Source organism: Carassius auratus, chromosome 8, assembly GCF_003368295.1.
Source record: "Carassius auratus strain Wakin chromosome 8, ASM336829v1, whole genome shotgun sequence".
Taxonomy (NCBI): domain Eukaryota; kingdom Metazoa; phylum Chordata; class Actinopteri; order Cypriniformes; family Cyprinidae; genus Carassius; species Carassius auratus.
Genome location: NC_039250.1, coordinates 27,665,728 through 27,682,327, shown reverse-complemented (window position 1 = coordinate 27,682,327; position 16,600 = coordinate 27,665,728). Strand labels below are relative to the sequence as shown.

Genomic DNA, 16,600 nt, shown 5'->3' with positions numbered 1-16,600 from the left:
AAGAATTAAATATGCAAGCAGCATATTTCAAATTTTTATTTTTGTTAAGAAAATTATCTTAACATACAATAAGAAAATGAATATTTTCTGGGTACTGGGAATATAAATTGCATGCATCATTTTATTAAAGTAGAAATAAAAGAAAATGCAACCTTATGTGTATGCAATTACATTTTTACTAATATCACAATTTTACTCATCATGGCAAACATTGTTCTGCTGTTAAAACAGCAATAGGGCTGATCTCAGTCATTTAGATGATGAATATGTTCGGTCCGCATTTTGGGCGTTTTCAAACTTTTGGGGTGTTTACTACCCTATAGCTATGTAACAACTGATCTTGCAGTGAAAGAATATAACAAGCTATATTATTAATGATGAATCCTTAACTAATTCTTAGACATGCTTAATAAAATTAATGGAGCCACATTTTGTCTATAGATAAAATGCTGGACTGTTACCTGGTTGAATCTCATGAAACATGGGTCATATTGTATTGCAATGTATTGTAATTTGACATTAAAATGTTCTTCAATTATTAAAAAAGAAGTAAAATTCCTTATATTTGGCTTAATTCTCTTTAAGAAATATAGAATTGTTCAATTTTGAAGACAAAAATGTGATGCTTTCATGAGTTTCACCCAGCCAATCTGGTTAGTAGGGAGTAACTTTGTTGTGCATGTAATAAACATTAAGTGATTAAATGAATGTGTGTCAGTGCTTTGTTGGGGCTTTGCTATTTAGGCTTTGCTTTTCTCAGAGGGCTCCGGTGTCATCGCCTCTCCACCTCTGAAGCGCTGACTGAGTTCAGCAGACATCACAGAGCAGCAGGATTTCTGTAAGAAACAAGGTCATTTTCACTTTCAAAATCTCTCTGTGTACCATAGCCTCGGGTCAATTTAACACACTTCTGTTCAGTATTGTTTTATGTATGTATGTACATGTATGTACAAAGATTTTGTAAATCTTTGCTGCTTAATATTTATTATTATTATATGGAAACAGTGACACTTTGCTAAAGGAAGTTCAAAAGAACAGAATTGTTGTGTCATTATAAAGGTCTGTCACATTTTGAGATATTTAATCCATCCTTGCTGAATGAAAGTATGAAAGTATTTTTTTTTTTTTTATCTTACGGACCCAAAACTTATATATGGTTGAGCAACAGTTTCCACAAAATATTAAAGAGCAAAAAAAAAAAAAAAAAAAAAAAAACATTTTAACATTGATGGTAATAATAAATGTTTCTTAAGCAGCAAGGATCATGTGACACTGAAGACTGGAGTAAGGATGCTGAAAATACAGCTTCGATCACAGGGATTAATTACATTTTAAAACATATTAAAGTACAAAGCAGTTACGCGTGTTACACATTGCACGCACTTACTATCACAATAACAATAAATTATGCATAATTCCGAACCCTAAACCTAACCCTTACCATTTAGTAAGTATGTGTAACTAATTAATATTACTAAATACTTAAATGTATAATTACATTGTAACAAGGACACCTTAAATAAAGTGTTAGCAAATGTAATTATTCCAAACTTTTGACCTGTCACAGATGTAGATGGAAAATGGACCCTACGTGATTATACTGGACCCACCTGCTGACTGTTAGCAGTTTTGCGTGATTTGGCGGCCAGCTCCATCAGAGCCAAGAAAAGCCCCAGTCCCAGACCGAGGGCCAGCAATAAGAAGATTCCCTTCAGACTGGTGGGCTTCAGTGGAGCACTCTTGCCATTTTTGGCAATACAGCTGCTGGCCCACCACTTACTGCGGAAATAATCCAGCTCACCAGACTCGCTCAGATTCAGAATGGCAACACTTAGGTTTTTCACCAAAGGAGAGCCTAAGGACATTAACAAACACATGCATAATGAGACCTTTCAGGAAGCACTGCTAATACTGACTGACTGCAATATTCATATGTTTACATGGTACATCAGTGGTATTCAGTGTAATAAAAATGGGACATGAAACCATAAATCATCATGGTACTGTGTCTAAAAATGAGAATTACCTAAAGGCGCGGCGATGCTGTACCCCCTCATGCCGATGATTTCTGGAGCACGTGTGAGGTTACAATATCTGGCCACTGCCAGGTCGAGGGACACAGACTCACCGATGAACGCATAGTTGCCTTTCAGAGCCCTGCGGAAACCTTCTTCTGCATTGAGTGAATAGCTCTGGGCATTCTTGATGTGCTCATAGATCCTGTGGTGTGTGGGGTTGTCTGAGTTCTGGCCAAAGAAAATAAAGATAATTATAAAACATAGCTGAGAGCTGCTGAACCAACTGACATTAAATGATTCACAATTCAGATCAGTTTGCTTAAAAGGGTCTTCACAGTGATGCCATAGAAGAACAGTTCAGTCAAAACTTCCTTAAAGAACCATCTCCTTCTCACCTTTTTATAATCTGAAGAATCTATTTTCGCCACAAATAAATTTTGAGAAACAGAAATGCTCTTCAGATGTTAAAGGTTCTTTATGGCATCATGAAGCACCTTTATTTTAAGAGTGCATTGCAAGAGTTGCATTCCTTTTATGTTCATAGATAGAATATGACTTTTTGGCAAATTAGTGTCAGTCATCAATCAATATTGTTGAATGTAAATTGTGTTAAACACAGATTAAAGAGAAATTAAAAATCTGTCATCATTTACTTCACCCTCAAATTGTTCCAAAACCCAGAAGACTTTAGATCAAAGATACAAGTGTCTTTAACGTTCTCTCATCAGACGAGTCAACATGATTAGAGATAAAGATATCATAAAAGTACACATATCAAAGTCTTCTGAAAAGACACATTCATTTTATATTATGAACAGATGCATCTTTTAAGTTGAGCTGCCGCTGACTATATTTAATGTTGTCTATGTATGTGCATTGATCAATGTTTACGTGTAAATAAAACCCTTATTTAAATACCTTCATCATATTAAGTGATCATGTCTCTTTTAAAGTTTAAATGTTGATTACCAAGACTTTAGACTAAAATGGTATTTTCATTTGTGTTCAGAAGATAAACTAAAATCTTATGAGTTTGAAACTATTCAAGAAAATGGTCACAAAAGGTTGGCTTTGTAGGGAAAAAGTATTTTTTAATTCTTGAAGAAACTACTATATATACAACGTTTTAATAATATTATATATTTTAACGAACTGATTCTGTTTATTATAAATACCGTGTCTTACCTTGAAGAAGTTAAAAGAGGAAGAGTCTTTAATGGTCCCGTACTCGATCAAGTTTTGATTAGCGAGGTCTTCAAAGCTCTTGATCGACTGTTGCTGGTTGTCTGAATGCAGCCATAAACTGAGGTTGGCGAAGTAACATGCGAGCAGCACTAATGAAAACAGCCACCAGATAGAGGTAATGACCCGTCCCGAAAGAGCCTTGGGGTGAGGACCAGCACCTACAGAAAAATGTATAATGAACTTCAAATTTTTAAGAAAATACAAGTCACTGCAGATGTGTTTTTAGGTAATTCAGTAAATCAGGTTCATTGGAAGAACATGCCTGTGCCAACATTTCCGGAAAATCATATTACATTGCTTCTTGCGTGTTTTACGACACTTTCAAAGTAAAATGTTCAGCAAGCGGCGCATGTTTTATGTCAAACATTTAACATGGCAATGTTTTTTTTTTTAACCTTAGTTGCTTTTTTGGTTATCTTGGATGTCATAGCAGTTCAGAAATGAAATGGCACTAAACAGTTAATGCTTTATCATGTTTGAAAATAACATACTGTCTACAATCACTCCTCATCCCAAGTGCAGTGCTATACCAGGTGCGCACCCGAGCAAGTTTACTATGCCTGGAAAGTCATATGCAGCTGATAAGGTAAACATTAAAATGCAATGCAATGTAGAAGTGTTTCGAGGTTTATTTATGATTGTTTTGTTCAAGCAAATGACCTCAAATAAGCCACTGCAATCATACATTTGTGCAAAAGTGAATAAAATATTTGGTCTTTTACTGCATTTCAATTGGAAAATAAAGGGAATTGTATATAGAGGTACATTTTTGGATTTTTTTGCAAATCAATATGAGCCTGTGTTGCTTGTATGCCGCATTGTTATTCATAAACTGGCTCTGAACCATTTAAAATTATACAAGTAATCCAAATCCAAGTAAATCCTGCTGAAAAGAAACCAGTCTGAGCCAAACTGTTTTGCTGTATTGTTCCTTTCATTCTGAAGTCTGCGTGGGTGTAAATACTCGTAACCACGATTATCCTACGGTACCTTGAAGAGTCATTGCTCCCATGGTGTACCAAAAACTGTGTGAGAGCGTGAAGGAGTTCTCTTCTTTCTCTGGTTGCTTCCATTCACACGGGCTAATCCTAAAACAATCAAAATAATGGTAAATAAAAATGATCCTACATTTCAGGGTGCCATGGATTTATCATCCCACCCTTACCGTGACACTAAGAAGATGCAGACGGAGGTCAGCAGGTAGGCGACCAGCACACCCATCCACATCTCAGTGGAGAACAGGCTCAGGAGGCTGAAGAACTGAGAGTCATCAGAGACCAAGTCTTTCCTTAGGACGAAACTAAGACCCGTCTGCATGAAGGGTTTGGTCATGTCCACAGCTGTCTCACGTTTAGCTGTAAGAGTCAGAGGCGCCACAGCGATGTCTGCTTCCTGTAGAAAACAGCAGCACATAACACAGATATGGTTTCTTTGGATACTTTTACATATAATACAGTACATGCAGGCAAGATTTATTAGAAGCAGATGGTTGGATGTGAAAGGCATTGCTTTGCATTTTCATGTGTTCAAGACCAACACAGAAGTAAACGAATAAAAATCATGATTATATTCAAATCGTTGTGAAACAAACCATAAATGTATGAATGGTTCCAAATTACAACTACTTAACTCCAAAGACGAAAGCGACTCACCCCTCTGACTACTTCTCCAATCATGCCGTTCCAGTTGCCGCTGTCATCTGTTTTCCCATACCGGCCGTCCTTCACCAGCTTAACATCATATTTAAAATCTAATTTCTTTGCGATAGCTGACAGCAGGTCAATGCAGAAGCCCTCCAGTTCAGAGCCTTTGGACATTGCATAAGGTTCCTCCTGCATGGGATTGTGAGTAATAACAACCGAAAACATGATTTAGTTATATTATTATTACAGACGTAAATGAGCATCCCCGATGTAACTAACTTAACTTACCTTGATGGTTGTAACTTTTAATACATTTGGTCCTAAAATATAAAACAACATTTCATTAGCTAGATACAAATCCGTGAGAATCCTCCAATAATTCTTCATCACTACAGAGATCAGACTGAACAAACAGTTGCTGGTCCCCATTGACTTCTGTAGTTTGGACAAAAATACAATGGAAGCCAATGGGAAGAAAAACTCTTAGGTTACCTAAATTCATCCAAGTCTTGAATAACTTGAGGCAAAGTGAATCATGACGGGATTTTCTGTCCCTTTAATGCTTAGGGTTAAGAATTTGTTCAAAACAGTGAGTGGTAGTTTTTTTTATGACACAATATGATTTTCTTCTTGCCTCTAATTGGCTTTTAGATGTTAGTTAGAGCTAATCCAATTTTCAAATCAGTGAGTAGAAACAGAACCAGGGAAAAAACACTGCTTGTCTCAATCTGACAAGGTCAGAGCACTTGGACGGCATTCCTGGCTGCTAATGAAGCATTCTGTCACGCTGGGATGTACTTTGCACTCTTCTTCAAACAACCACTAATATTCCCAAATTTAGCGGATGCAGACAATGCCCCACTTGTGCTACAGCGCAATGGTGAAACGGTCGCCTCATGGCCACTAATCTTGCTTTGACAAAATGAGACATAAAAGGAGATCGCTGGAAATAAACAAAAGCTGGCTTTTGAGAGTGCACTGCCTCCTGCAGCGGAACGGATGCGGTGAGAGTTTGAGAACGTTCCAGTGACTCTCTAAAGAAAGCGCTTACAAAATGATGGGAAAGTGCCCCACTCGTCTGGCTGCAGCATCTGAGTCCACTTGAAAGATGCTCTCTTTATTGTTGTGATCCTGTTTTTAATGCAGACCAGTTCACATTAGCCAGCAGACATTCTGAGAGATGCATGAATGTCAGTCTATAATCATGAATCAAAGTGTTGTTGCTTGAAGCCTAAAATATGGGTCAAATATAACATCCACTGTTAAGGGTTTTTCATTAAGGGTTTCATTAATTTGTAAATTAATTTATCCAATTCCTTTAATATTAATACTACTGTGTACAAATATGTAAGATGTTTGAGAGTATACTCAATTGTGGCACTCTTTTTGCACAGCAACTTTAAGTTTGATCCTCGGTCTTTAAACATGATTTTTTTATTTTTTTTTATTAAGAGCCACACTGATTTGTAGCTTTTACAGAAGATATTGTCTTTACAAAAAACAAAACAAAAAAAAAAACAATACATTTTTAAGAAATAATAATACTTATTATTATTAAAAAGGCATTTTTGGTGATCTTATGTGCAAAATGCAAAATGCAAAAAAAAAAAAAAAAAAAAGAACAATACATTTTTCAGAAATTATAATAATAATTATTATTAAAAAGGCATTTTTGGTGATCTTATGTGCAAAATGCAAAGTGCAAAATGCAAAATGCAAAAAAAGGTCAAAATTTGTAAATTCAGTTATTTGCTCAACCTTACATCATTCCCAACCCACATGATATTTCAGGACTGGCACATGCTCTTTTCCAAGCTATTACAATAAACTGGGACTGTAGAACCAAAAAGATGTAAAGACACTGTAAAAGAATCATAAAAGTAGTAAAAACTGCATTTAAAAATATTATCACACAAGAGTTTGTGTCTATTCTAGTTTTGTAGGTAATGTTAGAGTTAAAGTTGAGCAGTGTTGAATAAGCCCGGCCAGCTTCTGGTGAGAATGTGTTGTTGTTGTCTGAGTTTCATCCGTGCGACACCCAGCAGGCCTCCATCAGTGTCACAGCATATCACTGACACTCTCATCTTCCCTTTCAAACCATGAAAAATGTACATGCCATCAAAACTGAAGTCATGTCATGGGCTGCCCCGGATTAGTGACTGCTTGGTTAGCGGTGGCTAATTGATTAATCACACTCATTGAAGTGAATAGCAGCAGTGTTCTCCGGTCTGAATGCCGACTGCTCCAGGCCTGGCGGGACGTCATGAGACAGTGCCAGCGCAGTGCAGTGCCTCAGACTCAAACATGCCGTGTCAGGCACATATTGGCTTTATCTACGTGGACCGTCTGGTTATAGGCGCTTTTAAACCCTATTTACCTCAGACTCCTGAAATCCTTGCTGTAATGACAACATCATCACACAGCACTGATGAAATGATTTCAGTTGTCCTGATGATGAATAGCTCGTGGTGTTCATGAACTCATCAAGGGTTAAAAAATGGGCAAATCCTTGAAAAATCTAAGAAACAACTCAAAATTTACATAAAAGGTCAATAAATCCTGATGGGCCCTATTTTAACGATCAAAGTGCTCATGGCACAGGTGCACTTAGGGCAGCCTGTCCTCCAACAAAAAACCACCATATAGGTCGTTTGTGCAAGCATTTTTTTAATACGACTTATATTGACGTTTTAAAGTTAAGCACCCTCTAGCGGGCGTAAAAATAATGACAGTATCGCGTTGCGTCTGTCGTCATGAAATGACGTATAACGTCATTACCAATCAAAACGCACGTTTATTTAAATGCAATGTGTGGGCATTTTACACCGATCTCACAGTAATTCTTACATATTTTACTAGGTGGCTTATTCGTTTGAATGACCACACCTATCCCCACCCTTAAACCTAACCCTCACAGAAATCATGCTAAAATATGATTTATAGAGCATATACATTTTTGTGCACGTCCGTTCTCTGGGATCGAAGTCTCATTTCCCCATTTCGCTCGCGCCATGGCAGATTCGCTAGTTTGAAAATGATGATGATAATCAACACAACACGTAAATCATGTTTTCAAAGTCAAATAGTAAAAAATGTATTGGCAAGTTTTTTCATGTTTATGTTTTGCAAGGAGATCTAAACAGTCCATTAGTGCTCCCATTCATGTCAATGAATTACACGATTTACAATCCTTGTTTTTTTCTAATTTGATTATCTTAAATGACTTATCCCAGATGAAAAAAAAAAGTTATGAAACCAAAACATCTACTAATGAAATGTTTCTAGTGGATTTCCTATAGGTATTTTTCTCTTTATTCATGAGTAAAATCAAGTCTAAATGTAAATGTAAAAGTAAATATAAACATAATTACTTCAAAATATAGGGTTAATCTTCTAATGAGGCGATAAAAAGCATAACCCTGTTCGTGGCTAGAAGAGATGCAGCAAAAACCGGAAGCTAATAATAAATTCAATTTTCTACCTATTAGATCGTGTTTTATTAATGTCTACACCATAAACCTAGACATTCTAGTTGAACAGTCTACGATAAATGATGCTATATTGATGTGAGCATACCCAGTAGTTTTGCTGTCTAACTCTCAGTCTTGACCCAGAGCTTGATCTTAAAACACAGCTGAACGTTCACCTACAGCTTGTCTTACAATGTTTGATATTACAGTATGATGTTACCTGCAGCGCAGAGCCCAGCCAGCAGTGCTGATGAGACCAAGACGAGTCCTAGTGGAGTCATGTTTACTGCCAATAACCTGCTCTGGAAATATACACATGGTGTTATTAAAACATCATTCATTCAAGAATTCAAAATTCAAATAAATGCATTTTACTTTTCAGCTGATCTCTTTAAAGATCTGACATTGTACACGTTTAAGAATTTTAAATATTACATTAGTACAGCACAGACAAAACCAAGATCAAAATGCTTAAACAAAACAGTAAATGGGCAAAAACAAGCTTACCTTAAACTGTAGTAAACCCCTTATTATTGCTCAATGCATAAGGCAGCACACTATTTAAAGCTTACACACACACCCAAGAGACTAACAACAGCCAATAAGAGAACAGGGGATGGTCTTGAGTGGGGGGAAAGGGGTGTGTCTGACCACAACAAATCCACAAGGATTTATGGGAGATTGAAACTTGGGCAAAGAATAACAAGCATGTGATCCTGCAAACAAGGGATCTGAGAGCCTTGCAGTACACAGGGCGTGTAGAAATGATTCTCTACAGATGCTCACAGAACATTCAGTGGAGAGCTGGATTTTATTGTTAGACTTCTTTTGCCTTTTTAAAATGGTCGAATCCTAATTTATGACCCCATAGAATGGACCTGGCGTGAACATAAGGGGTTTCAACCTCTGCATCATGGCAAGCCAAAGCCGCAACTCGAGAAGTGAAGTGAAACTGACCCACTGTGATAAACACACGCTCTGCCGCTCGAATCCTAATGAAGTGAACTTTTGTTAGAACGACAACAGCATGCAATCTCTGTCACTCAAAGAGTCATGTAAATCCCAAGGCGTTTTTTTTTTTAGCCTCACAGAAGGCTTCGACTATGGTCTGTCTCACCAGCCATCGTAGTCTTGGTAACCATGGCCCCTCGGCATGCCCGAGCTTTTATCCAACACGTCCGTCATAAGAGACGATGAATAGGTCATGGTGTTTTTGAACTCATTAAGGGTTAAAAAAGGGGGCCATCCTCAAAACATCTTGGGTCTTGACGATAACAGTTTTCAGTAGAAGCTGGCACTGTGAAAATGAAAGAAAAAAACGAACAGAAGATCTTTTGGTCTGAAAGGTAATTGGACATCAAGTGTGGGGCGAGGCTTTATTCTGGGACATTTTTTCTCAGCAGGAGTTCTCTGTGCAGGGCTAAGGGGCTGGAAAGGGTGAAGCCATTCTTCTCAGAATTTTTAATTTGCATTTTCTTTGTCTAGATGTCAGCTTTAAAGACACAATTTGCAATTGCACAAGACATGATGGGCTTTGTTTCCCCCACGATCCAAAGACATGCGGGACAGGTAAAATGGTGATCCTGAATTGCTCTGATCAGGCTTGAGGTTTCTTTTTTTTGTTTTGATGCATGCTGCGGCACAATGTTGTGCATAGTTGTGTCCAGTGTTTCGAAATTTTCCACGCACGTTAAATGGCTATAAATACTTATATCAAGAGCATGTTTACAGATGAGAACAAAACAGCACTGGATGAAGTGGATTAGAGCCCTGCACGGGCCTCAGATATAGACCCTAGCACATAACACCTCCCCCTTACAAATTAATTGTTGTAGGCTAACTCGATCTCATGAAAGCACGTATAGGATGATTTTCTGCTTCTCTTTGGCGCAATATCTCTATGCAGAAATTAACTTTGGCATGCAAACGATTGATCAATTGTTGGCATGGTTCGGGGCTAAATCGGAAGTCAGTCTGAGTGCTCGTGGTACTCACAGTGCAGGCGCCACGGACTCGGACAGTTGTCGTGATAATAAACACCGAAACAGCAACCGTTCATATGTCAGCGCTCAATACGCAACTCCTATATGAAAAGCTTTTTAGGGGGGCCCCTGGCTTTAGGGGGCCCAAGGCAGTCGCCTTCCTTCGCCTAATGAGTAAGTCCACCCCTGCTGAGATACAGTCCTTGTGACAGTTTCTCTGCATGACAAGGGAAATGCATGGATCTGGGAGACATACAATAAGAGACATATATTCTCTGCAGACGCTCAAAGAAAGGTCAGTGAATAGCTGGCCTAAATCTGTTTTATAGCCCAACAGAACGGACCCTGATGTGGTACATTTCAGTTTCAACCTCTGCAGCGTGTCTTACTTTTGTGCTGTATGAAAGGTTAGTCTCATGAGCTTAGTGTATCCATTTCCATTTTATACAGCTAAAATGAGTCAATTTAGTCACACTTTATTTTAATACCATTAACCATGACTTATGCATCAATAAACTCATAATTTGCTGCTTATTAATAGTTAGTGAGGTAGTTGTTAAATTTAGGTATTGGATAGGATTAGGGATGTAGAATATGATTGTGCAGAATATGTGCTTTATAAATACTAATAAAGAGACAAAATGTTAATAATTGGCATGCTAATAGTTAAAAATGTATTTTGAGAATTGTTCCCTATGCTACTCTTCCCATCAAAGCAAATACAGAAATATACACTCAAACAGACTATTAACGATTTTATTTATAGCATATCACTACATAATGCTTATTTATACTTTTGAATATGGTCTTGCATCTCTTTGCATGCTAATATTACTCATGTTTCCCTTGCATTATTGAAGCTTTTTCTCCTGTTTGCCGTCCATAACAATGTCGTACCATGCAAACATGTTCATTATACTTCTTTCTTATTATTTATCAGAATAAAACTCTGACTAAAAGCCAGCAGTTTCCCAGAGTCCTCTTCTCAGTGTCGCAGCTGAAGCTGGTGTTTGGTGAGTCTTGCCAAACTAGAGACTGTGATAACTTCTTGTCTTGTTGTTTTGAGTCTGGACTGGCAGCTGGCCATAGCCTTCATTTCTCAAAAGAGGCTGATGAATGTTTAGAGAGTTTATGTTTATGTTTTATGCTTTTGTAGTTACTCAGTAATTATTTATAAGCATCTGCAAAGGAAACTGCACCATGAACTGACCATGAATATAATTCTAAAGCATTTATTAATCTTAGTTAATGTTAATTTCAGCATTAACTAATACAATATTAAATTTTCAAAAATATACAAGGATATCTATATCGGTTAATATAATTGAATGGACCAGAGGTATAACATGAACCAACAATGAAGAGCTGCATTTTTATTAACTAATGATAGCAAGGATTAATAAATACAAATGAATTGCTCATAGTTAATTAATGCATTAAATAAACTAATGAGACCCTATTGTCTTGAAACATCACATATTTTCATTTATTCAAATGTACAACACTGATAAAGACCATATAATTTGCATCAATGAACATAATTATTAAATCTTTCCTGTGATTGAAAGATTGAATGTTTAATGGCAATACAGCAGTATCGTTATGAAAAATTTAAATAATATGCTAAATACAGAATGCATTTTAAGCCTTTTTCCTTTCTTAACCTAGTTTCTCTAGGTTTTCTAATCGGGAAAGTTCTGCGAATTGGGACTCGAACTCGGGATGCCGGAGAGTGATGGTGCTTCATGTTGGCACGGTCCCACAAAGTTTTTTGAAGATCCACTTAGACATGACACTAACAGTTTTTTGACATTAACTTAACTCAAATGCTCTGTAGCATTACTAGGCTATTTTTACATATTTACTTTTTGCATTGTCATTACATTAAAGTTTCAGCAAGAAATATGTTTTTCCCTGGACCTCAAAACCAGTCATAAGGGTAAATTGAGATCAGACATCTGAAAGCTGAATAATTAAGCTCTCCATTAATGTATAGTTTGTTAGGATAATAGGACAATATTTGGCTGAGATACAACTATTTAAAATCTGGAATCTGAGGGTGCAAAAAATATTCTAGATATTGAGAAAAATCACCTTTAAAGTTGTCCAAATGAAGTTCTTAGCAATGCATATTACTAATGAAAAATTACGTTTTGATATATTTATGGTAGGAAATTTACAAAATATCCTCATGTAACATTATCTTTACTTAATATCCTAATGATTTTTACCATAAAATAAAAATCAATAATTTTGATCCATACAATGCATCGTTGGCTATTTCTATAAATATACCACAGCAACTTAAGACTGGTTTTCCAGGGTCACACATATATGAGCTCTTTCAGGTTAGGTTAGGTTAGGACTTTTGTTAAAATGCCTATAACACAATGCAATTTTTTTTTTTTATTATGGTTTAAAGGTTAATTATTAACCAGTCGGCTAATTATAGACCAATCTCAAATCTCCCTTTTCTGTCCAAGATACTAGAAAAGGTGGTATCCTTACAATTACAGTATATTCCTTCTTAGAGAATAATTGTATATGTGAGGATTTCCAGTCAGGATTTAGACCGTATCATAGTACTGAGACTGCTCTCCTTAGAGTGAATGATCTGCTTTTATCATCTGATCGTGGGTGTATCTTTCTATTAGTTTTATTGCATCTTAGTGCTGCGTTTGACACAATTGACCACAACATTCTTTTGGATAGACTTGAACACTTTGTTGGCTTTAATGGAAGTGCATAAGCATGGTTTAAATCGTACTTATATGACCGCCATCAGTTCGTAGCAGTGAATAAAGATGTATCATATCGATCACAAGTGCAGTATGGTGTACCTCAAGGCTCAGTACTAGGGCCGCTACTCTTCACGCTTTATATGTTACCCTTGGGAGATATCATCAGGAAACATGGTGTTAGTTTTCACTGTTATGCTGATGATACTCTGCTCTATATTTCTATATTCAGCTCTATATTTCTTCCGACCCGGTGAAACACACCAATTTGTAAAACTAATGGAAAGCAAAGTCGATATAAAAAACTGGATGATGAGTAATTTCTTAAGGCTAAATTCTGAAAAAAAAAAATGGAGGTGTTAATTATAGGACCTAAAAACTCTGCTTGTAATAACCTAGAACACTGTCTGAGACTTGATGGCTGCTCTGTCAATTCTTCGTCATCAGTTAGGAACCTAGGTGTGCTATTTAATTGCAATCTTTCCTTAGAAAGCAACGTTTCTAGCATTTGTAAAACTGCATTTTTCGATCTCAAAAATATATCTAAATTATGGCCTATGCTCTCAATGTCAGTGGCGCGTTGCGCGTTGTTCATTATGCTATTTTAAGGGCGCATGCTTGACCATAATGTATAGCGTGCTCAACGCGCATACACTTTGCTCATGTAATCTACACAGATGCAACAGTTATTTTTGCAATTCATAAATTGTTACACTAAAAAATATTAACACGTGAGATGACGGAAATCATTGTGGTGTGCCACCAAGATGAGAAAAAATAGGCATAAATCTAGCTTACAAATTATTCAGGCTAATTGTAGTAATTAAGGATCAGACCTGTTGGCCAAATAGTGGCAAGACATATGTGTATATAAGGACATCTGACAAATTGTGGCTATTTCCTCCCACGACTGTTTAACCGACGCTATTTTGGGTGGGTTTCTCCCATCCCCATACAACACAACTTCTCTGTCTTTGCTCTTACAAGAACATCAGTCCCCTCGGCTGTGAACCGCTCCTGGCGTGCGCCTGGTAAATACGCCATAATAATAGCAATCCATAATGGAACTTGCGCACCTGCTTTTAAAGGGAATGTTGGATGAAGTTCTGATTGGTTTATTTCACGTAACGCCCAAACCACACCTATGAATAATGAAGCTACTTCAGACCAACCCATTTTAGATTTGCGCCGGGCGCAAGAGCCATTTATCCCGCCGGGAAAATAGCAACAGCGCCGAGACCCGCCCACAAAGTTACTTGCGCTTCGCGCTTTGACACTTGCGTTTCAGATCGTTAAAATAGGGCCCTAGACTAGGTTTTTTCTGGTCAGGGGCGCAATTGTTTAATGGAACAGCAAAATAGCACCAGGGATTGTTTGCGCCGGAACACGCCTCCTTTTTTTGCGCTGAACCGCCCAGGGAGCGCAAGTTCATTCACTAGTTTAGCGACGTGCTTCTGTGGAGGGAAAAGCGCGCTTTGCGCGGGTGCAAAATAGGAATGACACATGCGTCGGTGTACAAATTCAATTGCGCTGGGTGCAAGATAGGGCCCAACGTATTAATATGCTTTTAATATCCAAATCCGTTAAAGGATTTTTAGGCTGCATTAATTAGGTAAACTGGAACCGGGAACACTTCCCATAACACCTTATGTACTTGCAACATCACTTGAAGAATGGCATCTACGCTAATATTAGTCTGTTTCTCTCTTATTCCGAGGTCACCGTAGCCACCAGATCCAGTCTGTGTCCAGATCTGAGGGTCACTGCAGTCACCCGGATCCAGTACGTATCCAGACCAGATGGTGGATCAGCACCTAGAAAGGACCTCTACATCCCTGAAAGACAGCGGAGACCAGGACAACTAGAGCCCCAGATACAGATCCCCTGTAAAGACCTTGTCTCAGAGGAGCACCAGGACAAGACCACAGGAAACAGATGATTCTTCTGCACAATCTGACTTTGCTGCAGCCTGGAATTGAACTACTGGTTTCATCTTGTCAGAGTAGAACTGGCCCCCCAACTGAGCCTGGTTTCTCCCAAGGTTTTTTTCTCCATTCTGTCACCGATGGAGTTTCGGTTCCTTGCCGCTGTCGCCTCTGGCTTGCTTAGTTGGGGTCACTTCATCTACAGCGATATTGTTGACTTGATTGCAAATAAATGCACAGAAATGATTTAAATAAACAGAGATGACATCACTGAATTCAATGATGAACTGACTTTAACTATCATTTTGTATTATTGACACACCGTTTTCCTAATGAATGTTGTTCAGGTGCTTTGACGCAATGTATTTTGTTTAAAGCGCTATATAAATAAAGGTGACTTGACTTGACTAAAGCAGGGTTCCTCAAATCTTACCCTGGAGGGCCAATCTGCTGCAGAGTTTAGCTCCAAACATTATCAAACTCACCTACCTGTGATTTTCTAATGATCCCGAAGACATTGATTAGCATGCTCAGGTGTGTTTGATTAGGGTTAGAGCTAAACTATGCAGGAAAGTGGATCTCTTGGGCCAGATTTGAATATCTCTAAATATCTCTAAAGAAAATTCTAATATAATTAGGATTAGAAATTACTTTAAATGTAATGATCAACAATGATCTTTTGTAGTCCCTTTGTCTGCAGTTTTTTTTTATTTGCGTCTCTTAAAATACTAGCATGGTCTTCTTTGCAATACTTATCATTCAGTTTAGTGGTTAAATAAATATAGAAACTTTGATTAAAACACATATTTCAATTTAAGTAGTTGTAACTTAAGTATAACGTCTCTGCAGGTTGTACACCCCTGAAAAGCGATCCATCAGCCAAGACTGTAACGCATATCTAAACATCTAGCAATGTTATCATGCAGACACTCATAAATAAGCTCCACTTCTGCTGGTTTTACTGTAATCTCTGGTTTTACTGTATCTCTACCTCAATTATCTCATGCCCATATCTCCACCAATGATCAAAAAATATCAACTTGTGCTGTAACTTTGAATCATAAATCATGCTCTACTGCCACTGTCAATTTTAACTTGCTCGGTGGTGGCTTAAAGACCTTTACTATTCTGTAAATGACTAATACTTGGCTCTGTCGAATGAGGTCAAAGAATAATTGAACTGAGCTGAATTGAATAAAAATATTACATTACCTACTTTATACTTGTGATTATAGCTGAAATGACTGATAACTGAGAATTTAGCTTAGAAGAAATCTTCATTTCATAAAGCATAGTTGAGACTGGAATTTAATAGGATGGTCCTAAAGTCATGATTATCTTTTGATAATCATGCATAGAATTTTAACCATATTACCAGTTGACTTTTAACTATAAATCCATATATTGTAAATCCTGTACAGTCAAACAGAATAATATTAAGAAATATGATATATCTTCACTGCTCGGGAAGTGAAAGAGTTGTGTTTGATAACTTTGAATACAAGAATACAGTAAAAAAAAGAAGTATGTTATTGGTAAAAATTTATTCCCCTGTTACTGAGTAGCATTCTTAAAAAAA

General features: G+C 37.3%; 1 protein-coding gene across 2 annotated transcripts; it reads right to left on the bottom strand.

Annotated features, from left to right (window-relative positions):
* Window positions 1-5: 5 nt before the first annotated feature.
* LOC113107834 (probable glutamate receptor) lies at window positions 6-8,962 on the bottom strand. 2 transcript variants are annotated; one of them, XM_026270603.1, is made up of 10 exons: window positions 8,884-8,962; window positions 8,597-8,678; window positions 5,195-5,226; window positions 4,916-5,095; window positions 4,429-4,655; window positions 4,254-4,351; window positions 3,204-3,421; window positions 2,027-2,246; window positions 1,611-1,855; window positions 6-836 (listed from the first exon to the last, which is right to left on the bottom strand). In XM_026270603.1, exons 2-10 carry the CDS (start codon window positions 8,655-8,657, stop codon window positions 741-743), a joined length of 1,377 nt encoding a protein of 458 aa, XP_026126388.1. In that variant the 5' UTR covers window positions 8,658-8,678; window positions 8,884-8,962; the 3' UTR covers window positions 6-740. The 2 variants fall into 2 exon arrangements, with proteins under 2 accessions (XP_026126388.1, XP_026126389.1); XM_026270604.1 differs by having other exon boundaries at window positions 8,597-8,673; window positions 8,884-8,904.
* Between the last annotated feature and the right edge of the window lie 7,638 nt (window positions 8,963-16,600).